At 42.4% G+C, this 27987-nt stretch overlaps 1 protein-coding gene across 7 annotated transcripts in view; it reads left to right on the top strand.

Annotated features, from left to right (window-relative positions):
* LOC126292223 (G-protein coupled receptor moody) overlaps positions 1-27987 on the top strand; it is a 1247805-nt gene that overhangs the window by 1140006 nt on the left and 79812 nt on the right. For all 7 annotated transcript variants that reach the window (XM_049986090.1, XM_049986094.1, XM_049986089.1 and 4 more), the window contains exon 2: positions 4517-4755. In XM_049986090.1, coding sequence (XP_049842047.1) covers positions 4676-4755 — 80 coding nt within the window. In that variant the 5' untranslated portion in view covers positions 4517-4675. The remainder of the gene's footprint in view (positions 1-4516; positions 4756-27987) is intronic.

The following is a 27987-nucleotide window of genomic DNA, read 5'->3' on the forward strand; positions in this document are numbered from 1 at the left end:
GTAATTGAGAATGTCGGTTGCAAATACTACTCTGAGATGGAAAGTTTGAGACTATAGAGGAATTCCTGGCAGGCCGCATCAAACCGTTCGGAAGCCTGGTGATAAAAAAATTGTACCAAGTGTTGTGGCGTAGCTATCTGACAGTGCCAAGTCGCCTCAACATGACTGCGCCAATGTAGTGTCCGGAACAGCTACACAAGGAAGCAGGTCAGGTCAAGAACCATTTATCAGGACACTCATCCCTGTAATACGTAATACAAAGAACATTTGACACACACTTTCACAAGACATCCCGAATGTCTAAGACGGCGACACTGGAAGTCCCGCTGTATGTTCGCTGCAGACTGCCCCACAGGCCCGTCGGGGTCGGCTCTAACATTACGCGCAGTGTATCGCTCCGTCGGCCGCGAAGACGAGCTGCTCGCTAATTGGTTCACCGGGCAAGATGTCATCAGACGTTTGATTGGCTTCTGAAGTGGGAGGGAGTGCAGAGTGGACGCGCCTGGGAGGTAGGCCGTCGGTGACACCGTGTTGTGCGGCGGGCTGCCGCCCAGCAGGTGCCGTCCGCCAAGATAGGTAGTTCAATACAACAAACCAAACCTCAGATGCTCTCACACTACCCTACATAAAAAACTAATAAAAAAGAGCAGTCTCTATAGTGAACCTGACCACGGTATTCCAGCGGAAGTCTCTGCTATGAAAGTGTGCGAGGAGGATAATTTGCCTAGGTGGTGGTCACTCAGGAATTAAGAGCAATGAACAAGTTGATAAGCTGGCCAGAACAGGCGCGAATACTTCATTTATTGGACCGGTACCTGCCCAGCCATCATTCAGGCGATGGCTAAATCACAACTACGTGGCTGGCTCAGGAATCCGCACGTATAATATTGGACTATGTTAAAAAAAAAAAAAAAAAACATCGCAAGCTACTGACGCCAAAGTCTTGTTTCAAGAGAGCTTCTGAAATCCTGGGCTCGAACAGGAGGCAGATTAAACTCACGTTATGACTAATGACTGGTCATGCGAACTTTGAGACATCTAGACACGATAGTGACAGTGAAAGAAGCCCCTAAGTGTAGAGTGTTTGGCGAGAGAGATGAAACCGCGTCTCATTTAATCTGACAGTGCAAAGTGTTGGAGATCAAACGACACAGTATATTCGGGTCCTTAATTCCTGGAGAAATGGTTTTTAATAAAGAACTAATAAGGGGTCCCCTGTAGCTTTCTAAGGGTACCGGCTGGCTTTACAAGAATGACAGGGAGAGGGACCGCACAACACACTCAGTTTCCGTGCGGGCAGTAATTTGTAGGCTAAGACGACTATTGTTCTGGCTCCCTGCACTAATCAATCCGTCAGTCAGTCACTGACCTACACTGCAGGATGTAAGCGAGCGACGTGAACCTGTTAAAAATGGCGGAGTTATTCCAATACTCGCAAGAACGGAATGACTGTGACAACTCCGTGACTGGTAGCAGATCGCCTTAGCTTTCCCGAGCATGTCTATCAGTGACCCAGTTTGTAATTTGTAAAGGAAGACACTGCTATGAACCACAATCATTTTCTGGGTAGTGACCAAGTTAATCGCAACATAAGGCTTTATAACATAACGACTAATGTTTTGCTTACGCAAGTAGTATCAACTTTGCACTCGACATCAGTTCCGTCCTATGTAGATGAAGTAAAGCACCAACATTTCTTGTACGTCGCCTGTTGTGTTATTACAGGGTTAGGCACCTGACGCACACAAATGAGATATGACACAAAGAAAAAGTACAAGAAATGTGATCTACCATAAATCTTTTGTTGTACTTCAACTTTCAATCTTTAGGAAATACAGGAGCATAACTTTTCAGTAGGTTTACGATCAATGTATTCCATTAATCCTTTACTGTGTCGCGTCTCACTGCAACTAAATTACGTACCACCAGATGATAGTGGTGATAATAAAATATTTGTTGAATAAAATGATGATATGAGGGTTGGAGACAAATATGGAAACTCGGAGAGGAATCGATGCTTGAAATACAGAAGCTAACCAAGCCTGCATGTTCCACAGTTGTGTTTCACGTCGAATGGCGCCTGCCCAGTCTTCTCAACACGTTACACGTGGTCAGAACAGTGTTCTGTGTGGTCGTGGGTGCATCGTGTCGAAGCTAAGTGAATTTGAACGTGGGCGAGTTGTTGGTGATTGTCGGTGTTTTCCTAACTGAGGTAGCCCAAGTTTGGCGTTTCAAGAGTCACCGAGCGAAGATTTTTACCACAGCAGGAAAACGTACCGCCGAAGCCATAAAACCTGGACTATGGAGCAATGGAAGAACGTCATTTGGTCGGATGAGTCTAGTTTCCAACTTCCGGCCGAGTTTACTTCCCAAGAGTGAAACATGGCGGGGGTTTGGGCAGACATATAGTGGTAGTCCGTGGGCTCCGTGAGTACTCTGAACGATCGCGTTGCTGCCAGGGCTTATGAGACCATTTCAGCTGATCAGGCCCATCGCATGGTACCGTGTTTGTTGCCCACTGGCGCTGCTGTGTTTCAAGACGACAGGCCCCTGTTCACACAGGTAGCGTCGTCGAGGATTGGTTTTGTGAGGACGGGGAGGAGTTGCCGCGCCTTCCTTGGCCGCCAGACCCGCACATCACTGAGGCTTTGTCATCTGCTTCGGAGAGCAGGGTGCGTGTTCGCTGTCCACCCTACCTTAACTTGCCACTATTTTACGGAAGGTTGCTATAAGATTACTTTAAAAACCACCCATGGCCGTATTCATCCATTCTGGACTGGCCGAAGGCTGTTTCGAATCCCAACGCGTTTCCTGCACCGTATTAGGCATGGCAATGTGTTGTCTCTGGTGTGTCCATATTTTTGTCCAGTTCGTGTATGTTACAGTTTCCCGGCTGTCATGTGGCCCTTTCTATACAGAAAAACTATATTGATATTTGTACAAAATTTTACATCATCTGAAACACTATATTTTCGTAGAGGCAGTGTCAGATGAAGTGCAGCAGTAGGGTAGTGAATGAATGCCACAACCATCTTTGCCCTTCTACAGTGACTGTAGATACGGTGCATGATGTCAGTCCATCACGCAACGTCCAACTCCGCATCATCAATTTAGCATTGTCAGTTCAGTGTAGAGTTGTTTTCCAGACACCGTTCCAGGTTTGCCTTTCTGTGTTTTCGTGGTAAGAAGTAGAATGCAGTATGGAGCCCTTCCTTCCTTCTTACGTCTATTGTCCACATTAAACAATGTCCAGACCAAATAATTAATAAGCAAAGTTTTTTATGAACATTTGAGAGGAGCGAAGATTAGAATAAACCTTCGAGTTTGCTTAGCTTGTCATATTGAGATGACTCTAGTTCTTCTTGTCTAGGGGTCTGATTCTTGAAACTGACATTCTCACATCAGGTCCTGACGGTTAGTTTGAACTAAATAAATTTGAAGACTGTTGTTACAGCATTTTCTACATAAATATATTTTGTGACATTTTGATACATCATGCAGTATTTTGATTTTTCACATTAACAAAGCCGAAACTACATTGTTCGCACAAAAATACCTCCGATCACGTCAGACGCAATCTTACGACGCGCACAATCTGCGGCTATACAATATTCCAAAGGGTTTACAATTTTTCTTAACAAAATGAATTTGTACTAAAACGTCCTAGCAGTTTAAAACTGTGTGCTGGACCGAGACTCAAACTGGCGGAAGTAACCCTGCGAGGACGGGGCGTGAGTCGTGCTTGGGTAGCTGAGTTGGTAGAGCACTTGCCCCCTAAAGCAAAGGTCCCGAGCTCGAGACTCGGTGCGGCACACAGTTTTAATCTGCCAGGAAGTTTCATATCAGGGCACACTCCGCTGCAGAGTGAAAAATCTCTTTCTGAAATTTGTACTAGTTTGTTACAGTATTAATTTCGGTTATTATATACTAAAAGAGTCCAGAAATAAACACAGTAAATAGTATAGGACTGCGTAATTAATAATATAAATTTTAAGTGTGCCAATACTTCGTTATTTGAAAAGTTTCTAAAAAATACTTTTAACTGTACATTCAGAGCTAATACTTATCGATAATAACAGACTAAAGTGTTATAGAAAGCAATTTCTTTTCATAAATGTTAGCTTGAAATGTTAACATACTGTGTGTAAAATTATACGAAAGTTTTCAGGGTAGCTGAGCAACTGAGACAATACTGACCTGTCGAAAAGTCGAAAGATAATACTGGTATCGACAACTACTGCTGAGGAGCAGTAACGCTGGAGGAGGATGTCCCGTTACAGCAGGGACGGCCTTCGTGGTAGGGCCAGTCTGCTTTTTGCGTCCTCCTCGCGCTGTCGATCACTGAGCACACTGTTTTGTTCCACATATTAGCACGGAAAGAACTGAAGGCAACACCCAGCTCCACATCATCAACTGAGGATTTTCAACCCAGTTTAGAGTTACCTTCTAGACACAGTTTAACGTTTACCTTTCTGTGTTGCCTCGACCTGACTCTGTTTTCCGCGCGTGTCGGCAGGTGCGCAACGCGACGGCGGTGTTCATCATCAACCTGTCTGTGTCGGACCTGTCGTTCTGCTGCTTCAACCTGCCGCTCGCCGCGTCCCTGTTCGCGCAGCGCGCCTGGACCCACGGCGACCTGCTGTGCCGGCTCTTCCCGCTCTTCCGCTACGCCCTCATGGCCGTCTCGCTCTTCACCGTGCTGGCCATCACCATCAACCGATACGTCATGATCGGACACCCCAGGCTCTACCCGAGGTGAGTACACAGCGCGCTGCGCTGCGCTGCGCGGTCGACGAGCGCCCAGGCGGTACTCTGTGCCGTAGCCGTTCCGCATCCAACACCTGTCGAAAACTCGAGAGGTCCCATGTCTCTTTTGCATGTCTTCTCTCATTTTTATCAATTTTATTAACGTTGTATCTCATTGCACGGTAGTAACAGGCCGAATGAGGTTATTTTAATGAGAGTATTTGCACAGGGAGCTCAAAAAATACTTTCCACTTATTTCATATACATGTTTTACTTACGTGGGTAGCCTGCGCAAGGCGAGCATCGTAGGACGCGCCACACTGCGTTTCCGGTTGCAAGCTGCACTTACCTGAATTCTGAGGGGTTCGTACAATAGGCTTAAGCGCCTGGCAGAACGACTGACGTCGGTCGAGTTTCCCCATTGTATGCAGGGCCAAACGACCTGTGAGACGTGTGACTGTCGGCGCAGTTTACGTGTTTACCGTTCCGGCGCGTCCGGAAAGAAGATAGAAGATTCCTGGCGCCGACTGACTGCATTGTCCTCATGATTCTGAGAATACTGTGCCCTGCCGGGTGCGTCTGTCTCTCACTGGATGGCCGGTGGTCTAGGCAGGCTGTTTTCGTAACCGGTCGAACGGCAGGTTCAGCGCCCTCAGCTGAATAGCAGAGGCGTGATTGGTCAACTCAAACTGAGGCTAGTTGCCGTCATAAAGCCCTGCTAGAAATTGGAGGGAACTGTCGCTATTGGCGCGAATGATGTTCTGAGACTGGGGGGGGGGGGGAATTTTGGATTCAGAACTGAATGCTGATTCGCAGATTTCGAGGAGAGTAGGGGGTAGAGCAATATTGGGTTCGCTCTTGCGTTGGGCGGGCAGGGAATTTCGGGGTCTGATCTTCCTCAGAGTCGGATGGTCTTGCGACTTGGTCGCCAAATCCTCAACTCCTCCAGCTCCCTTCCCTACTCAGTAGGAGTGAACGTATACCAGGCCCTGATCCGGCCAGTCATGGAATACGCGTGTCCTGTCTGGGCATACGCGGCGAAGCAGCACCTGGACAAACTCCAGAGGCTGCAGAACCGCGCCCTCAGGAGGGCACTGCGTCTACCTCTCGGATTCCCCATTGACTATTTGCATGCCGCTGCTCAAATCCCACTCCTGAAAGAGCGTTTTCAAGACCTGGCAAGGGCCTTCTATGAAGGTTCTCCCAGGTCGGGAAACGCCCTCATCCACTCCCTAGGTCGGTAGGACATGTCCCGCGATAAACATAATCGCCCCATGACGATCTTCGACGACTAAGTCGAAGAGTAAATCCGAATATCCTTTCCCAAATCCTGCTCCTACCCAAATAACCACAATTATCTCGCCAAAGCTCAGGCAACTACCAGACAAAAGTACAGACATAATCACACACACAGGTACACAGGGGAGTAAAAGCCGCAAGGTTTCAAACTCCCCCGCACACTTCCCCAAAGAGGAGAAAGTAATAGATGTGAGCCGGCCCGACTTGGTCGCTCTTTTTCGGAAGAACTTAGAATTCTCGGACAGCCTTCGAGGCCAGGGGTTGACACAGAGTTGCTGTACAGCTGAATTCGGCACCTACATCATCAGGACGCTGCCTACCGACGACGTGCTGCAGATTTCAGTACTGGTACAGTATTTTGCGGCTCCCGGCATTGTAGGACCTTACCAATTTTATTCTGAATCCCTTAGCAACACGCGCGTTCGCTTTGCTACAAGTCCACCTTGCTTGTTTCTCCATGTGATCCCATTTAAGATCTCACTACTAATTGTGATACTGTTATATAGTCAGGAGATTAATATTTGACTCATTAGGGCCTCCAGTCATTACTGTCAATCGTTTGCATCACAGAGAGTAGGAGCCCATTGTTCTCGAGCCAACTCTTATTCTCACAATATTACCCTATCCTCTAACCCACTGTCTGTGTCGATAATCATGTACATTTATGTTGTGATGTATAATAAATCTAATTGTAATATTTAATCCCCATATCATTTCGTAGATACATGCAGACTCCCATTTCATGTTGTTTATTATGATAAAGTTCTCTTTTTTCTGAGTAGATTTTTATTAAATTATTGTGAGTGTGCACTCTTTGTTTTACCAACTAGCAGGGTCCACCATCATTTTCTTCCGTTATCGTGGCGCACATAATCAATTAGGTGGTATGTAAGGAGGGGTTCGAGTGCATGTCCAGTTCTCATGCAAAATTCGTCTGAATTAAAGAGGTACAAACTCTTCTACACCCCGGCACCTCGCAAACTGTATGTCCATCTTTTCAGAGCTGGTAGCGGCACTAGGTAGTTCGACACAGGATGTCAAATTAAACACCCTTCAGGCGTCTATTTCCCAAACTTATTTTATTTGGCTACCAGTTTCGGCTATTTACCACCCCAGCTTCTGGCGCCTGACCGACGTGTAAGAAGATTCCACCTCGCTTCTGATCGAAACAGGAGCCAGCTATTCTAGTAGTAGTACATTTCTGCTTCCTCAGGGATAACTTCAGGTCGAGGTGATCTGTACAGCAGGCAGAAAGCTACTAGCACCAGTACTGCTGACCACTGTTTCCAACAGAACCGAGGTGGAATTCTTCTACACGTCGGTCACTTGCCTGAAGATAGCGTCATAAGTCGCCGAAAGTGGTAGCCAAATAAAATACGTTTGGAAACTAGACGGCTTAAAGGTGTTTGACATGTACTCCGTTTTTAGGTCACAAGTTGCCCACCGGGACCCTCCGACCGCCGTGTCATCCTCAGTTGAGGATGCGGATAGGAGGGGCGTGCGGTCAGCACACGCCCGGCTGGTCACCCATCCCAGTGCCGGCCACGCCCGACTGCGCTTAACTTCGGTGATGTGACGGGAACCGGTGTAGCCACTGCGGTAAAGCCGTTGCCCTGTAATTCGACGTCATTGTGGAAAACTTTCCATTTGGACTATGCAGAATAGCTAGGGGTGTACCTCTCTCACTGTAGAGATGTATATAAATGCTTACTAGCTCAGCGCCCGTTGCTTTCCTCGCGTAGACTGTATGGTCTACATTACTTTTCCAATGGAATTTTTGTGTTATTCACAAAGTGCGACACCGTCTAAACTTTTCACGCTAATTAAGGTCATAGAAGCATAGTGTTTCTCGAATGTACTTCTCACCAAAAAGCTGTTGTGGTACCTAGAGTAGGAGGTTTTCGTTAACCTCGTCTTTTGAGATCTTGTGGCGATATTTCCACAGAAAATTTTATTCCCTAGAAGATTTATTTCTAATCAACAGGTAAGATACCAATTTTCACACGTTTAGCTTTAAAAAATGTTCTAATATAACGAAATATATTCTTAAAAATTTTCATCCCCTATTTCGCACTCTTAGGGGCTGAATTTCCAGAAACACTTTTTTTTTCTAATTTCTAACCGAGAAGTCAAATGCCAATTTTCATGCGTGTAGCATGTAAAAATGCTTTAGTATTTCTTTGATACTTATTTATTAAATCAAGTTTTCAGGAACTAGCATACCCTCTTTGTGGTCGAATTTCCGAAAATTCTGGAACACGTATTTTTATTCCTAACTGGGAAACAAAACACCAATTTTCATGTTTTTCGTAGTTTTGCAATCAAAATAATTGCCAGTAATTCCCAGTTTTGAGGATACAGAGATTAGTAAGGTAACATACTTTGCATACTTTCACTCTCTGATGTCATACGAATAATATTGTGGGGTGACGCAACACTTAGACAAAAAGTATTCACTGCTCAAAAGAAAGTGGTTAGAATAATGTGTGGGGCTCATAGTCGCACGTCCTGTAGGCATCTGTGTCAAAGGCTAGGAATTCTTAAAACAGCCTCACAGTACACTTAGTCACTAATGAATTTTTTTCTCAACAACATGGACCAGTTTAAAAACAACAGTGACATTCATGATTATAATGCAAGAAGAAACAAAGACTTAAGCTATCCTCTACCTAATCTATCTTTGGCATACAAAGGGGTAAAATTCGCTGTTGTAAAACTTTTCCATAAATAACCAACCGAAATAGAATGTTTGACAGACAGCAGTAATAGTTTCAAAGATAAATTGAAATCATATTGCCCTGCCAACTCCTTCTATATGATAGATGAATTCTTGAATACAAATAAGTCTATAAGTATAATATTTACATTTCGTCCCATTTAAGGGAATGGGGTAAGTAATAAAAAATTTAAGCTTTTTTTTAAAAAAAAAACCTAGTCATATGTGCATTTCTTATGCACTTGACATGTTCCACATCGTAACGGTTACCGTGAGATTTATCAATGGAACACGTAACTACCTAAGTAACTAGCTGCCTTCTAAATTGTTTCAATAACAACATACTTCCAAATAGCGAAATAGCATTTCATCCCCGTAGGGGTAGAATTTCGAACAACCCCGACTTAATCGATGCCTACAGTATAAGATCAACACCCACTATAAGTTTCAAGTTAGCGGTTTAGGCTGAACGGTAATGAGTCAGTCAGTCAGTTAGTCAGCCACTCAGTTAATCAGTCGGGACATGTATTTTTATCTGTAGAGATTTACGAACAATAAACGAGACCTAACAAACACAGATTTTCAGATTCCCAGATCCACAACTTCTGTGGATGCACTTAACCTGATATTGGTGCTCTGTTTCATCGCTTGTTCTAGAAAGAAATTACACTACTACTTATTTTGCACTTCCAACTCCGTAGGAACATCTTCATTGTGGTTACCTCACCCGTAAATTTGTTAAGGGAATGCGGCCTTTTCTCCTTTTGTCCTATTTTTATTATTGTCCATTTAAGTCATTATTCAGTGTTTAGCTCCAAATTACCACCACAAAACAATTGTCATTGTAAATCAATACAAAGGTAGTTACCTGAAAACAGATGCCATATGAGTAAAAAGCAATGTGTTCACATTACGTGCCTCCATTGGTTTGGGGTTACAGATTTAACTCTTCCGCATGCTTTCGCACATACTTGCAGCACATAAGTTGGCAAATGTGGAAACATAAAACTTTGACCTAAGAACGAAGGTGCGGGCGGTGTAACTAACTCAGCCCGAACGAATGCTGTTTCTAACGTCTATCATGCAACGCACAGTACTGAAGGACAGCGGCGGTTTGTTTTCCGTTATGAACTGAATGATACTTATAGCGGAATTCCCATTAGGCAGAGTGGTCCCTGCTACTCTAGCGCGATATTCGTTTAGTCGCTACGTACTAACAGCGACAGGTAGAACACGGAGGACAAGCAGTACACCAGCAGCGAGAGAGCAGCGCTTTCCTCCGTGTTTTACCTGTCGCTGTTAGTACGTATCGACTAAAGGAATATCGCGCTAGACTGTCAAGGACCACTCTCTCGGATGGGAATTCCGCTGAAAGAATAATTCTGCTCATAACGGAAAACAAGCCAACGTTTCCGAGTCGGCACTAGACTTAGTACGAAAGACGTGACGAACAGATATCAGCGACCCCTCCAGCTTCACGTAAGAAAAACAAAGCTGCAACTATGTGCCGAAATACTAGAGGAAACGACCCTGACGATTCTTGGTAAGGGCAACCTGCATATATCCAGACGAAAAGTGAAGCACCCACAATGGGAGCATAACATATAACAAACGTCACGAATTGGGATGGTATGTGGTGCTAGTTACGTGATTACAATATCGAGTCTACCCTACAATGAACTCGATAGTATGAGCCTACATGTCAGTAGGATGTTGGTTCTGTCAGATGTGGAATTGTATCTTTTCTCCACTACTGGTTTCGATTATTACAATCTTCTTCAGAGGAGAAAAACTGTGTAGATGCCTTCATCAAACATATATTTTTGTCATGTATGATCCAAATGTAGAACATAGACAGCTGTAATAGTATTCTGTCGTAATGTAGCCCATATAAACGCGCTCTGCCTTGGCACAATTACAGTACCGCACACTTTGTGGAGTTAATCTCCCCTTTCATTGACTCCCATTGCTATTGTCTCCATACATCTCTATCTTTCTCTCTTTCAACCCACTTTCTCTCTCCCACCATCATTGTCTCCTCTCTCTTCCTCTCCCACTGTCGTTGTCTCTCTCCTGCTGTCGTTCAACACAAAAAACACGATTATGTTCGCGTGAAAAAATTTTTGGTGAGAAATGCAGAATGAGCATTGAGGGAGCTGATTCCCCATTTCTCTCTGAGTCTTTCAAAGAAGAACGTATTCCCATTTTTTGTGCCCCAATAAGAGCCTTTTTCAGCGCTTGTATTTGAATGCCGAACCTCAGCGAGTGCTCTACCGATTGACCTATCCAGGCACGAATCACGACTCACCCTTACAGGTTTACTTCCGCCATCCACCTTCCAAATTTCATCCAAGTCCTCCCGCGTACTTAGCCACAGCCTAGAGGATTCTGTCCAGACTGAATTTTCGCTCTGCAGCGGAGTGTGCGCTGATGTGAAAGTTCCTGCTAGATTGAAACTGTGTGCCAGACAAGGATTCGAACTTCCGCGTGCAAAAACTCTACCTATGGCTCGCGATGAACTTATTTTTTTCTGCCTGCAAGTTTCAAATCGGTATACACTCCGTTGCGGATTGAAAATTCATTTTAGAAACAGTTTGTATTCTTTCTGTCTGATCTTCAATTCGTTTTCTAAACTTCTCGTGGATATCGTATACCACGCGTCCTATATACAAAAAGATTGACATCGGGGTGGGCTTACTACTCTGTCAGATTTGCTTCTCAACTATGGCCTTCCTTTCACGTCCTGGTTGCAACGCCTTACGTTCTCTTCCCAAACTGATCTTCCCCCACGTCGGCTGTTACCAGTAGTTTCCATTCTTCTATAGACAATTGGTGTCAGGACTTTGCGACAATGATTTACTAAACTGACGATTTATTAATATTCAAACCACTTGGCACCTGCCTCCTTTAGTATTGGGATTATTACGTTTCTCGTTTCGTCTGATGGTTTTGTGGTCATGCCACCCGCTCGGACATTGACGAGTAAACCAGCAAACTCAAGCAGCGGAGTCCTCCGCTGCAGAACTAGCGGCCTCTGGCAGCGAACGCCTCTACTGCAAATAGCTGACCAGTAGAGACCTCTACCAGCGGAGTGGTGAACAGCAATAGGGCTGCGAAAATTCAGCTACTTGACGTTAGGATATATGCAGCCTTGTTTCACTGCTTATCAGTTACTACGTGTTTGCGTATTTCGCATGTTACAAAATAACTCTGTGCTCACAAGACGTAATGCAAATTTTATCTCTACGAGGCGTTACGTTAAAAATTATTTCCGCTTTAATATTAATAAACACAATTTCATACTCGGTTTCAACCATTTAAAATTGAAGTGTGATACTGTATTTAATAGCAGAGGATTATTTCTTATTCAGTCCAAGTATACTGGTGATTTTAATCTGCGCTCTAGGGCGACGGGCTTTTTTTACATTAATCAGTATCAAAATAACTGCACTGCATTTTGGATCAAGGTTTTTTTAAAAGTAAATAACTTTTTCGCATGGAACATCAGTAGTGTAACCTTAATGGACTTGTCATTTTCTTCAACTTCGCTTATCGTAGTTCAGCAAACGTCTCGCGTGGATACTTGAAATATTTTCCATACTTGGTTAAGACTGCGGCAGAATGTTTCATTAAGCGCAATTTGACGTGTGGACGTGGTTATATAATTTTTTTTTTCCGTATGCACGAGACAAGAGCCAAAGAACTTGTCATATTAGTTACGATATTCACTAACCAGCGCAGCCACTGTCTACGAAACAGTAGCTATGCGAAGTATATGACTCAGTTGCTGAAATCGCCGAGAAATTCATGTATTATAAATACTGAATTGTAATAGTTAAAAAAAGGGTGAAACGAGAGAACACATGAAAAACCACTAGAAAAGGCTACTTAGTTATCAAGAGAGCTTGTTCTCATCGTTGTCCTATATTATATCACTCATTTTGTTTTGCCACACAGATAACTTAAGAAAAAGTTGCTTATTCGGTTTCGAAAATCTATGCAGTACAGTTTATGAAATACGTGTTGGTAAAATCGATGAAAGAAATACAATTCGATATATTGAAAATTGACTGTGGAAATATATATTATATGTTACATTGGCAACCTTCACACTAAAGACCATTCGAATAAGCCATTTTCATTTTTACTGTAATTTCTTTACATTGTTGTAATCCTAGAGGTATTATATAGTGCGATTGGTTTTGAATGTGAGTCATTTCAAGGGAAAAATATACATTTTGCGTCCTCGTAGTTTTATAAATTTAAATCTTCAGTTGAAGAGGTAAAGTAAACAAAATGAAAAATAAAACGTATAAAAATGATCGCTGTTAGCAGCAGCATAATCGGGCTGTGTTTTGCAGTTTGGTGGCGTGGTCCACGTGGGATCCGAAGCACGGACCCCACGGGGGTTCCCGGCATGCTCCACATGCCAGGGGAGAGGTGGAGGCTAGGGCCAGGGAGTCTGAAAATTCCAGCGCCGGCCGGGGATTGAACCCCGGCCCGGCTGGGGCGAATAGCCCCAGCCGAGGCGCTGGAACGTTCCAGACTGTAACCGCTAGACCACCGAGGACCCCGGCCGTGTGTGGCTCCGGCAGTCCGACACTTCCTGCTGTCTCTGTGTTTACACCGGGCACAGGCCGGCTGCACTACGGGTAGAACGTGACGTGTTTACCTCTGTGTGTCGACCGAGTAGTCGTCAGGTCCACGACTCACTGGCCTGACTCTAGTTTACTTTGATCGAATTCGTCATTTGTGTGACAGTAACTGATTCTTAATTAGATGAGATTCTGGACTGCTCTTACTCAGTTTTCAGTGGCTGTCTTTGAAAGTATGTCGGTAAGATTTTAGGATTCTAAAAAAGTAGGCATCGCACTTACGGTATAAAATTAGGTTTGTTTTGAGCAAAGTCATACATGTGTTTGAGTCCTTCCGATAAGACTGCTTCCAGATGAGAGAGAGATTACTGTTCTTTAATTTTTCATTGCTCGTCTTTTGTATGTGACAAATGAAAAAGACATGGCAGCAGAGATGTATTTGCTCAAGTGAGCGTCTAGTCGAGTTCTAGAAGGCAGAACAAATACTGTGTTAATAGCAAACGTCGTGCAATGTGAAAATATACTTTTATATGGGCTCCACCCGGCTTTTGACTTGTTTGGTCACCTCCAGGTGACAACTGGATGTCGGAGGCACAGATAAAACGACGTGCCACTTACAGTTGATGTTGAGATGTAGAAGGTTTACAACGGAAGTCTTGATATTTAATTAAAAACGGAAAAAGTTGTGAGTGCATATCTTTACCTCATGTACGTATGCAGAACTATATCTTAAATCAACACAGAGGGAAAACTTAAATTATTAAATGAAGTTTCAGTTACGCAGCTATTACATTAAATTAATAAATCCAGTTTCACTTTACATCCCTTGGCTTTAGTAAAAATGTCTGTGTAAAAGATCAGTATTGTTATTCCTCAGTTGAGAGTCATGAACGTGAGAAACTTTGGACCTTGCTGACGCAGATAGTCGTACCGTAGACGCAACCACAGCAGATGGGTGTGAATCTGTGGGGAGGCCAGACAAACGTGTGGTTCCTGAAGAAGGGGAGCAGCCTTTTCGATAGGCGTAGGGTCGACAGTCTGGATGATTGGCTCATCTGGCCCTGTGACACCAGCCAACGTCGCCTTCATTCGCTCGTACCGCGAACGCCTGAAAGCAATCCGGAACTACAGCGTTTAATTCACCCCCCCCCCCCCCCCCTCGAGCGCGTCTATCTTCCCTGTGTGACCAGTTGCGGTCGCTCCTCAGGCAGCAACACATCTTAGTGAGACTCACCACATATTTTACCTCCTTCCTATTAAATGAAAAATGCGCAATAGCTATCAGGTACATGAGCGTCAAAGATGTGATATAGATACAGCGCTTCTAGAAAGAGACTTCCAAATTTGATGCAAGCAAGCAAGCAGTTCAGAATAAACTTAGGGTATTTGAGAAGAGAAAAGTTCCATTATAAGTAGAGTTCGTAGCGCAGTTTTTTTCCCGTTTGATATAGCTGGAAAGTGACAGTTTTCTGATTTTTTCCCCCTTTTACTTGTACTGTTAAACCTCGTTTCTTTCCAAATTTCATAATTCTAGGTCAACCGGAAGTACCCTATTGATTTTGATGAGTGACTATGTGAGTATCACAAACGGTCGTAACTTGAGACAGAACTGACTTAAAAGCTCATATTTATTACATCACCAAGGGTTATAGACCTCAGTATGCGACATTGATACGTCTGCCTGTTCCTGACAAAAAGGGGTCTTAACAGTCTGACACACACACACACACACACACACACACACACACACACACACACACACACACACACACAAAGTGGTCCTATATAAGAGTTCCGTTTTCATAGATTGGCGTAAGGAACCCGAATACCAAAACAACCAAATACATAATTAGTTCATATCATTTGTCTTAGAGTTATTCGTGATATTTAAGAAATATAAGTACAACAGTATTATTATTATTATTTTCGATTGTTCCCTTTTAAGACAGCGATTGAACTTGACCAGTCATTATATCTTCTTCTTTCTTCCCAAATTCTCTTCATACTTTCACTGTGTTCTCTCTGGCGTTCTTCTGACAAACTTTTTCCCGTTCTGTTCTCCGTGTGTGTTTCTGTATGATGTTTCTAAACTGTTCTCTATTGTTTATGTTGTCTTTTGTGATCCCCAGTTCTTTGATGTCCTCTTCCTTTTAGGGATACACTTTGTCTTCTTCTTTTTTTTTAGCTATTTCAAAGATTTGCCTTGTGAGCCTCCTTTTATTCATCCTGCTGATATGTGCATAAAATATCACCCTTCTCTTTCTAATGGTGTCTGTTATTGTTTCCATGTCTTTGTAAACCTCCCTAGTTCGCCTCTTCGGCCGGCCGCTGTGACGAGGCGGTTCTAGATGCTTCAGTCCGGAACCGCGCTGCTGCTGCTACAGTCGTAGGTTCGAATCCTGCATCGGGCATGGATGTGTGTGATGTCCTTAGATTAGTTAGGTTTAAGTAGTCCTAAGTGTAGAGGACTGATGACCTCAGATGTTAAGTCCCATAGTGCTCAGAGCCAATTGGCCTCTTCATCCAAATTCCTGCCCGAAGCACTGGTCCATATATCTTCCTCAGAATTTTTCTCTCCTGCAGGAGTAAAATACAGGGAGCGAAAGGCTATTTACGATTTGTACAGAAAGCAGATGGCAGTTCTAAGAGTCGAGAGGCACGAAAGGGAAGCAGTGGTTGGGAAGGGAGTGAGACAGGGCTGTAGCCTCTCCCCGATGCTATTTAATCTGTATATTGACCAAGCAGTAAAGGAAAGAAAAGAAAAGTTCGGAGTAGGTGGTGGTTGTTAGTGTTTAACGTCCCGTCGACAACGAGGTCATTAGAGACGGAGCGCAAGCTCTGTTTAGGGAAGGAAATCGGCCGTGCCCTTTCAAAGGAACCATCCCGGCATTTGCCTGAAACGATTTAGGGAAATCACGGAAAACCTAAATCAGGATGGCCGGAGAGGGGATTGAACCATCGTCCTCCCGAATGCGAGTCCAGTGTGATAACCACTGCGCCACCTCGCTCGGTGTTCGGAATAGGTATTAACATCCATGGAGAAGAAATAAAAACTTTGAGGTTTGCCAATGACATTGTAATTCTGTCAGACACAGCAAAGGACTTGGAAGAGCAGTTGAACGAAATGGACAGTGTCTTGAAAGGAGGGTATAAATGGAACATAAACAAAAGCAAAACGAGGATAATGGAATGTAGTCGAATGATGCTGAGGGAATTAGATTAGGCAATGATACACTTAATGTAGTAAAGGAGTTTTGCTATTTGGGCAGCAAAATAACTGATGGTCGTCGAAGTAGAGAGGATATAAAATGTAGACTGGCAATGGCAAGGAAAGAGTTTCTGAAGAAGAAAAATTTGTTAACATCGAGTATAGATTTAAGCGTGACGAAATCGTTTCTGAAAGTATTTGTATGGAGTGTAGCCATGTATGGAAGTGAAACATGGACAATAAATAGTTTAGACAGGAAGAGAATAGAAACTTTCGAAATGTGGTGCTACAGAAGAATGCTGAAGATTAGATGGGTAGATCACATAACTAATGAGGAAGTATTGAATAGAATTGGGGAGAAGAGGAGTTTGTGGCACAACTGGACCAGGAGAAAGGACCGGTTAGTAGGACATGTTCTGAGGCATCAAGGGATCACAAATTTAGCATTGGAGGGCATCGTGGAGGGTAAAAATCGTATTGGGAGACCAAGAGATGAATACACTGAACAGATTCAGAAGGATGTAGGCTGCAATAGGTACTGGGAGATGAAGAAGCTTGCACGGGATAGAGTAGCATGGAGAGCTGCATCAAACCAGTCTCAGGACTGAAGACCACAACAAGAACAACAACATACTTCGGTATCCTGAAGTGATGGATAATCGCCCTGCGTTGCAAGAAAATGTGCAGAATACGAAGAAGAGGAGGTATTTGCGGAGTAACGAGCGTTCGATCGTCTGTAATGTTATAACAGCGTGTGTTAAGGAGGCGACACAAAAAGAACTGTTGGCTAATACCACTAGTCCCAATCAAAGGGCTGCAATTTATACAAACGTGTAGACAGTTTCACAGAATCGGTCATTCGACAAACGATGGAGGACGTTTACAAAAACCAAAAAATAATGCCGATATTACGGAAGTTACATGAAACCAAAAATCCATTTTCCTTGGCAGAAAGATGTTTTTCACAAGACACGGCGTGAAACGGGATTTACCTGAAAAAGATCTGTAAGTAAACCAAAGATTCTGGTAGAGAGAACAGATATAATTGACAGGCGATGTACATACCTGATCCAAGTGAGGAAATTACGGAGGTAGGCAGAAAATTCCTTTATATTGATGAAACTTCGATGGATGACATTACTTACAGAAAACGTTGGCAGGGCCGTGGCGTTGATGGTATTATGGATAATATTAGCAGAAGCAACAGGATTTTAGTGGTCAATATTGAATCAAAAGATGGGTTTTCACCCCAGGCACGGTCGATTTATAAAGCGGGACGTGCTACAGAAGATTACCATGGGCAAATGAACTACGAAAATTCTTCAAATTGGACATGGACTAAAGTTATTCCGTATCAGCCACGGAACTGTGTTGTTGTTACGGACAATGCTTCGTATTACAAGGAGCGTAAGCAAGCTCCAACTAGGGCGTCGTCTAGAAGGTAAATGACTGAATGGTTATTAAAAAATAAAGCGGAAGCTGATCTGTCAATGAGAAAAACAAAATTGTTTGATTTAATTAAACAACTTAAGCCGGAAGGCAAAGTATTTGAAATTAATAAAATAACTGACGCGTATGGGCGCATTGTGCTGCGACTTCCACCACACCACTGTGACTTAAGTCCAATTGAAATGGCGTGGGCGAAACTCAAAAATTTCGTCAAAAGATGAAATATTCTTGGAGGAATTTGCATGACGAAGTTGCTGCAGTTGGTGACAAGTTATGTAGCAATTTTCTGAGCTTCCATTTTTTATTCGAAACTAAATTTTGCCGTACTCGAGAAAAAGCATACACAAACACTTGTCCCAACTGCTACATGTTTTGAAACGATAACGCAAGATGACTGGTGTGCATGCTGTCCCCACATGGAGAAACTTGAAAGAGACTACTGAGTTAAGGATGGGACGCCATAGTTACTAATTTACAAAGTGACAACGATAATGAAAGTGACACTTTTGATGACGATGTCTAAAATACGATGTATGTAAATAGGCAATGAATAATTTCTTGAAAAATAAGTTGTGTGTGCTTTCACGTCTGACTGTGCTCTATAAAGTTTCTTTTGGGCTAAACGCACTACATGGTAGTAAAAGTGTTTCACAATTTTCCGTGATAATTACAGTCAAATGTGGTCCAAACCAATACATACCTTTATCACTAGTTGTACAAAATCAGTAATAATTTAAAAACTTCATATAAAAATTAATTAATTTTCCGCTAGTAGAATGTGATTCAATTACGTAAAACCTTTGATGCTTATGGAACAGCACCATTTGAATGCATTCTGTCACTAAATCTGTATAACGGCTACCATTCACCTGATTCTAAGACATGTGCTTAAAACATGTACGAAGTAGCTATTGTACACACTGCTGGAATTTCCTTCAAAACATGTACACCGATCCTGGACTTCCAGGTAAAAATCTTGACATAAGACTTGCGTTCACATATTAATTTTTATTTGTTTTTGGTAAGAACTTCATTTGTTAAGAACTTTATTTGTTAAGCTACAGAAATGTTATCACATTAAAAATATTCACATACAGTAATACACTTACGCCAGTGCTTTTTCCGATTCCCGAAGCACTTTTGGAACTGTTTCTTCTTAACTGCGCATTTTTAATCTCATCTCATTTTTTCTAAAACCTCTGTCCTTTAAGGCCTGCTTTGAAAAGTTTATATCACTTGTATGCCCTTGTTTTACTCATAACAGACTCACGAAAAGCAAATATTTAACGTTTCTAAAAATTTGATACACTTTGTTCGGTTCTTATAACAAAATTTACAACAGACTCTCTAATCTATTTTTATACAAAACAAATAATCGTTGATGCTGCCAAAACACGTGTACCCTTTCTGACAGTCGACAATAGAGTAGATACCCAATATGCATAACATTAAACAGATACTTTTCATACATGTTTACGGACAAAAAAAGTTGTGCAAATCAGGTCAATACAACACACAAAATTGCAAATTTCTCGCTACTCTTTAAACACTCTTCGTGTTGCAAGAATAGTTAAGTGTCAATGCAGCCCTTCCAAGAAAACTTGTACCTTTTAGTAGAAACACAAAGTAAGAACAAGCCTTAAATTCTACAGATTGATTAGTTTTACGAATAGCAGTAGAACAACATACATTCCCATGAACAGGTGTTTCATTCTATGTTTGTGGTAGAATCCTGATTTCCGTTCTAATGGCTTTCAGCACTATGGGACTTAACATCTGACGTCATAGACTTATAACTACTTAAACCTAACAAACCTAAGGACATCCCACACATCCATGCATGAGGCAGGATTCGAACCTGTCACTGTAGCGGTCGCGCGGTTCCAGACTGAAGCGCCTAGAACCGCTCGGCCACATCGGCGGGCTCCGTTCTTATGTTAATCTTCTTTACTCTATAATGTTGTGTTTCGGAAGAAGCTATCGTGTTTTGTATTTCTTATGGTCTTACCTGTACACGACGTCGCCACAGATTTAATGCGCGCGCCGCTGCAGGGCCGGTACTCTTCGTACTACGTTATGAAACAGCCTGTAGCTGGGCAGGCAGACTGTGGACTCATTCGCTCTTCAGTTTACCGACAGGCTATTCATTAATCATCGTCACAACACTCCCATTTAAAATGCTTCCTCGAGGAAAAACTTCCTAACTTATTTGTATTCGATGTTAACCTTTATTTTTTTCCATTTCTTTGAAACGGTCTTCTTGCTATTGACAGTTACCATTTCATATCCTTTCTAATTCGGATTTGTGCATTAATTTGGCTTTACAAAATGCAAAAATATCTCCTCCTCACGATATCTCCGTCAAATGCTCTGCCGACTGAAATATCCAGGCACAAATCGTTACCCGCCCTCACAGATTTACCTCCTCCATCTACCTCCCAACCTTCACACCAGCTCTCCCGGATACCTGGCGTGATTAACCCTCTGGGTAGACATCCACAGCCTGAAAGTGTGTGTGTGTGGGTGCGTGGGTGCGCGCGCGCGGTAAAGGTCTACCAATGGCCCGTGATGAACGTAAGTTGTAATCTGCCTGCAAATTCTGCGTTGGAGATTGAAAATTCATTTTGTAAACAGTTCGTATTCTTTCTGTCTGATCTTCGATTCGTTTTCTAAATTACTAGTGGATATCGTATACTGCGTGTTGTACACACAATGTGATTGACATGGGCGTGGCCTACAACCTTGTCGCACTCGCTTCTCAACTATGGTCTTCCTTTTATGTCGGGTTTGCAATGCCTTGCGTGTTCCTTCCAAACATCTGCCTCAAGTTGCATTTTTCTACAGATAATTCGTGTCAGTAATGATCACCTCACTGTTGGCACCTGCCTTCTTTGGTATCGGGACTGTTAAGTTTCTCGCACAGTCTAATGGTTTTGTGGTCATGCCACACGCTCACACATTGAGGAGTGAAGCAGCAAACTGTGCATACGCAGTCGTCGCCAGCAGAACTAGCGCCATCTGGCAGGGGGACAGCTGACTGTATAAGGGACCAGTAGAGACATCTACCAGCGGACTGGTGAATAGCAATAGGGCTGCGAACGTTGGGAGACAATGTTAGTTCATGCTATTACTACAAAACAAATTGCATCGTCGTTTCTTTGTTTATCAGTTGCCACATTTTTGTGTATTTCACGTCCTAGTGGCTACGATGCTTAGCGACAATTGCTAACTATTTAGTAGATATTTGAAATACATGGCTCAATCACTAAAATCACTGAGAAAGTCAGGAATTTTAAATACTGAGTGGTCATTGTAAAAAGAAATGGTTCAAACCATATTTTCCCCATAATAGGTTACAAGACGTGAAAAGCCACTAGGATAAGCTACTTAGTAATTAAAAGAGCTTCTTTTCATCGTTGGTACGTTATATATCATGCATTTCGTTCTGCCACAGTGTTGATTTAAGCAAAAAATACGATTTATTCGGGTTTTTTTTCTAATTTATCGAGTGCTGTATACGAAATATGTCTTAGTACAATCAATGAAAAAATAAGTTTTTGATATATTCGGTATTAACTGTAAAAACTATCTTTATTTATTTCCTTACGTTGGTAACCAGCACAGTAAAGATCATACGAATATGCCATTGTTGTACTCCTAGAGATATTATATACTAAAATTAGTTCTGAGAGAGTTATTTTAAGAGAAAAGTATACTGAAAATACATGTGAATTGTTGCACATACTTTTATAATTTCTTTTTCCTTGAGACATCTCACCAAATGAAATGCACGATATTTCAAATTTTTAATTGCAGCTGTAAAGTACATAAAGAACATATTTTAAGCAAAAAGAAAAAATATGAAATTTCTTATAATGATGACTGTCAGCAGCAGCATAATCGGGCTGTGTTTTGTAGTTTGGTGGCGTGGTCCACGTGGGATCCGAAGCACGGACCCCACGGGGGTTCCCGGCATGCTCCACATGCCAGGGGAGAGGTGGAGGCTAGGGCCAGGGAGTCTGAAAATTCCAGCGCCGGCCGGGGATTGAACCCCGGCCCGGCTGGGGCGAATAGCCCCAGCCGAGGCGCTGGAACGTTCCAGACTGTAACCGCTAGACCACCGAGGACCCCGGCCGTGTGTGGCTCCGGCAGTCCGACACTTCCTGCTGTCTCTGTGTTTACACCGGGCACAGGCCGGCTGCACTACAGGGAGGACGTGACGTGTTTACCTCCGTGTGACGGCCGAGTCACCATGTCCGCGACTCTTGTGTCGTTTGATCGAATTCGTCATTTATCCCACGCAATGTCAGTTATTCCTTTTTAATTAATAAAGGTTCCGTGTAGCTTTTACTCAGTTTTCAGTGGTTGCTAATTTGGCTGTCTTTGAAAGTATGTCGATACGATTTTAGGATTCAAAAAAATGAAGATAATTACAATTATGGTGAGAAATTCAGCCAATATTTGGGATTGTGCTTCTGACTGGGCCGGAGGAAGTTTGTATTGTTTAAATTTTGCCCGTGTACTGTAGGTTAGCTACAATATACTTGTTCTTCCGAGAGGTATACAAATGGTCGCTAAGACTTACACCTTATATTTGTAACAGCTTGAAGATTCGTAGTTTTTTTTTCTCCCAGCTTTTCGGAACGTATTGGTTCTGTGCACCAATCGATAAATAAAGAACTTTTTAGTGCTCAGTAAGTTGAAAACACTTCCTCAGCAACGACATGTCTTAATGGCATTGTACCTTAGCTGTGTTTACCTACTAAATTCAGTGCTTGTTGTCTGTCATACTCTGAACTGCGTAAAGGTTTGGTATTGTGATAGCTGTCATACTCATTGTTAGAGAATGAATAAATCGCTTTACAAGTAGACGAGGATCTGTAACGTTCGGGTCGGCCGTCAACTTCTCAAATGGCCAGGAACACTGGGCAACTGAGCGAACTTTTCGTGGTGATGGACGCCACAGAATAGACAATACTTCCCATCGGTTAAACAGTTCAATGTGTGCAGTCGTCCACAAATCTCTGAAGTATCACAAAGTTTGTCCCTGTAGGATACAACGTATGGCTCTGCGAAATCTAATTTAAAGCGTATCGCAGAGACTGGAGAAGATTTTTTCAATCACATATAAAATGTAAAGGAGACGAACCACAGCCTACTGTTTGTCATCGTCACGTCAGTTCCATCCACACAAAATAATCTCGGGAATGACTTCCTAACACGTAAATTCGTATTCTATGCTAACTTTTTTGTCCTTGTCAGTAACGCTCTTCTTGCTGTTGACAGTTACCATTTCATATCTTTTCTACTTCCACTACGGTCATTTATTTTGCTATCCTAATTCTAAATGCCGTCTCGTACTCTATCATTTCCTATTGTAATTTCCCAGTAATTCATTTGCTCTCCGTTACCTTTGTTTTAGACTCACAGCATAATGTCACCTGGAAACGAAGCTTTTCAAACTCCTTGGCAGATTAAAACTGTGTGTGTGTGTGTGTGTGAGAGAGAGAGAGAGAGAGAGAGAGAGAGAGAGAGAGAGAGAGAGAGAGAGAGAGCGCGAGTGAGTGAGAGTGTGGGGGGGCTGTGACTCAGACCTGGGACCTCCACCATTGGCTGTTAAATGCTCGGCGGACTGAGCTACAGAAGCTCTCCCGCACACCTTGCGGGCCTAACACTCTTGCAAGATGGGATATCTCGCAGAAATAGCTTAGCCACAGCCTAGAGGACTGTTTCCAGAATGAACTTTCGCTTTGCAACTGAGTGTGGGCGCCTTTAAAAGTTCCTTGCAGATTAAACCTGTGTGCCGTACTAGGACTCGAACTTCAGATTTTCGTGTGCAAATCCTCTAGCAGGGGCCCACCAAAAAACGCAGTTTTAGTCTGTATGAATGTTTCAAATGAGTGCACACTCCGCTACAGAGTGAAAATTCATTTTGGAAATAGTTTGTATTCCTTCTCTGTGATCATATATTCGTTTCGCACGTTTCCCATGGATTTAGAATTCTACGTCTTCTATACAGAAAATGACTAACACTGGGATGGACCTCAATCCTATGGTACTAACTTCACAACTGTGGACTTCCTTTTTATGTCCAACTGCTGCCTGATTTCTGCTCGAGTTCTACATAACCTTTCACACCCTCTATTTAATCCCTCTTAACATAACAAAATTAAACTGTACATTCAGATTAAAATTGTAACAAATCTTTTCTACGTCTAAAAATACTAAAATGTGGTTTTGTATTTCTTCAGTAAGTCTTGCAACAATTAGAGTGTTCCTTGCAAATTGATACTCGCCAGGCTTGCTGCTACCAGTTGCTCCACTCTTCTACAGGTAATTCGTGTCACTATTTTGCCACAATGACTCATTAAATAGATGGTTCGGTTATATTCATATCTATCAGTGCTTTTCTTCTTCAGTACCGGGATAATTATGTTTATCGTTTAGTCTGATGATTTTGTGGTCATATCACCTGCTTGGACGCTGAGTGAAGCAGTGAACTCTGCTTGCAGAGTCCTCACCACCAGAACTAACGCCCTCTAGCAGAGAACGCATGCACTACAGATAGGGACCAGCAGAGACCTCTACCAGCGAAGTGATGAACAGCAATAGGGCTGCCAAAATTCAGCGGCTTAACGTTGGTTTATACGATTATTACAAAACCAACTGCATCATCGTTTCGCTGTTTATCAGTTACCACGTTTTTGTCTATTTTGCATGTTATATATATATGACTGCAAATTTCATCTCTAGTGACCTTACTGCATGCGGGGTGTTACATTCCCATGTAAATTAATATTAGTTAACACAAATTGACAAACGGTTTTGAGCATTTAAAATGGAAGTGTGACACTATGTTTGATAATACCTGTTTAATTTTTTATTTCATTCCAAGTATATTGTTCATTTTAATTGGCGCAGTAAGATGATCGTCTATCTTTTACATTAATCAGTATCAAAATAACTGAAATGCATTTGGGATCAAGAAACTTTACGAGAACACTACAAAACTTTTTCGCATTACATCATCAGTGGTAGACCGTTAATAGACTTCAATCATTTCTTTCAATTTCACTTACTGTAGGTTAGCAAATGCCTCACAGAGATACTCGAACCATTTTGCATATTTGGTTAAGGCTGTAACAGACTGTTTCATTAAGCCCAACATGATGTTTGCGCGTGGTAATATTTTTTTTTCGTATCCAAAGCCAAAGAACTTGTAGTAGTTAAGATATGCGTATGCTAATAGTTCAGCCATTGCCAACGAAATAGTAGCTGTATGAAGTACATGGGGCAGCTACTAAAGCCACTTAGAAATTATATTTATATATACTGAGTGATAATCACTGAACACACTGAAAAGAACAGGAATATCCTAATTACTTATCATGGAAGCTTGTTTTCATAGTTAGCCTTTGTGATATCACATATTTCGTTTTGCCACTGATTGCAATATCTTTTAAGAAATCTTATGTCTATTTGTTTTTGCAAAACGTATGCAGTGCAGTATCAGTAAAACGGAAGAAAAATAAAGTGTTCTAATATATTCAGTATTAACTGGATAAAATCTGTAATTTTTTGTTGTTACACTGAACATGGAAAAGACAATATGAATAAGCCATTTTCATGTTTTGGAAGTTCTTACATTATTTTAATCCTTCAGATACTATATAGTACGATTGATTGTGAGAGAGTCATTTCAAGGGAAAAGTATGATGAAAGTATAGGTTGTGTGTTTTAGGTAGTTTTCTAAATCTTAATTTCTATGATAAACATAAAAACCAAAACAAAAAAAATCACTGTTAGCAGCAGCATAATCAAGCCGGGTTTTGTAGTTTGCGGGCGTGATCCACGTGGGATCCGAAGCACGGACCCCACGGGGGTTCCCGGCATGATCCACATGCCAGGGGAGAGGTGGAGGCTAGGGCCCCAGCCGAGGCGCTGGAACGTTCCAGACTGTAACCGCTAGACCACCGAGGTCCCCGGCCGTGTGTGGCTCCGACACTTCGACACTTCCGGGCACGGCACGGGACGGGTCTGGCCGGCTGGACTATGCGTAGACGTGTTGTGTTTACCTCCGTGTGTGTGGCGAGTCGTCACGTCCACGACTCACATGCTTAACTCTAGTTCCGTCATTTTTGTGGCACAACGTCAGTAACTGCTTTTTAATAATTAAAAAGTTTTGTGTTGTTCTTAGTTTCCAGTGGCAGCCGATCTGGCTGTCTCTGAAAGTATGTCGATACGATTTTAGGATTCTAAAAAAAGTAGGGATCGCAGTTATGGTATCAAATTAGGTTTATTTTCAAGAAATTCATTATGTACCAAATGAGAGCGAATACCGTTCTTTTCTTTTTCGTCGTTCGCCTTTTGTCGATGACAAATGATAGTGACATGGCAGCAGAGATCTATTTGCTCAGTTGAGCAATGTTTTATTTTATAGCATGCAGTGCAAAAATGTTCTTTATTTGGCCGCTAGACGGCGTTTCGCTTAAACTGAATGTCGCAGGCACAGACAAAACGTCGTGCTGCTTACAGTTGATGTTGAGATGTAGAATGTTTACAACGGGTATCTTGATGTTTAATTGAAAACAGAAAGAAGTGATAAGTGCGTTTCGTTACCTCACGTATATACAACTGAGCCTGAAAAAGGACGTTGTTCAATAAAGGTTCAGTTATCTAAATATTAGATTACGTTGTTGAATTCTGTTTCATTTTCTTCAGTACTGAACTACAACGACGTGTAAATGAAAAAGCTAGCCCCCCCTTTTTTTATATAGAAAGTAGGATGTAATGATTTCCGTGTCACAAGAATATGACGATCTTTGGATTTTGCCAAGATGGGATTGGTTTGTGTGTCGACGACGCGGATAGAAGTGCCGAAGATGCAATCATACCGGAGAGGTGGGTGTCTGTGGAGAGGGCAGACTGACTTATCAGTGGTACGGTCGCTTCTGTGCCTGGGTTCTTGGTGGGTTTCTGTCTTAGCTTCCCATGAAACATTTGTTCCCAGTCTCCTTGTGCAGTGTATAACATTCACGTTCTTCACATACACTCACACAATAGTCTTCGTTGCCGTCACCGTTCGCCGGGCAACAATACAAATTTCTATGGAGTGTAGCCATGTATGGAAGTGAAACATGGGCGATATATAGTTTGGACAAGAAGAGAATAGAAGCTTTCGAAAGGTGGTGCTACAGAAGAATGCTGAAGATTAGATGGGTAGATCACATAACTAATGAGGAGGTATTGAATAGAATTGGGGAGGAGTTTGTGGCACAACTGGACCAGAAGAAAGGACCGGTTAGTACGACATGTTCTGAGGCATCAAGGGATCACAAATTTAGCATTGGAGGGCAGCGTGGAGGGTAAAAATCGTAGAGGGAGACCAAGATATGAATACACTGAACAGATTCAGAAGGATGTAGGCTGCAATAGGTACTGGGAGATGAAGAAGCTTGCACAGGATAGAGTAGCATGGAGAGCTGCATCAAACCAGTCTCAGGACTGAAGACCTCTACAACAACAACAACAACAGTAACTTGATCCGTAGACGTATGGGGAAACTTACAATACAGCTGCGGCTGACATCATAAGCTTGTGCAAAGTAATGGAGGTACGATTTCGATTCGGATTCTGAATCTGTAATGACATTGCCCAAAAATGTAAAATACGTAACGAAATACAATCCCCAGTGTTAAAAAAAAATGGTGTTTAGCGGTTGGCGAAGAAGCAGCTAGAAATGCCCTTGTAATGCCTACTGCTGTGCATGTGGTTGTGACGTAAAAATTACGTCTGGGAAAAGTGAGTTTGCAAAGTACGCGAGTGGTCAGAAGCATGTAATTAATCGATTTTGAAAAGGCAACCTAATCTTACCACTATGTAATCAGTCTGTGTAAGCTCAAGATTACATGATACCGTTAAAGCCAGTGAAATTTGCGTTGCCGAGCATAATTTACCACTTCGGGTTATTGAAC

Source organism: Schistocerca gregaria, chromosome 9 (genome assembly GCF_023897955.1).
Source record: "Schistocerca gregaria isolate iqSchGreg1 chromosome 9, iqSchGreg1.2, whole genome shotgun sequence".
Taxonomy (NCBI): domain Eukaryota; kingdom Metazoa; phylum Arthropoda; class Insecta; order Orthoptera; family Acrididae; genus Schistocerca; species Schistocerca gregaria.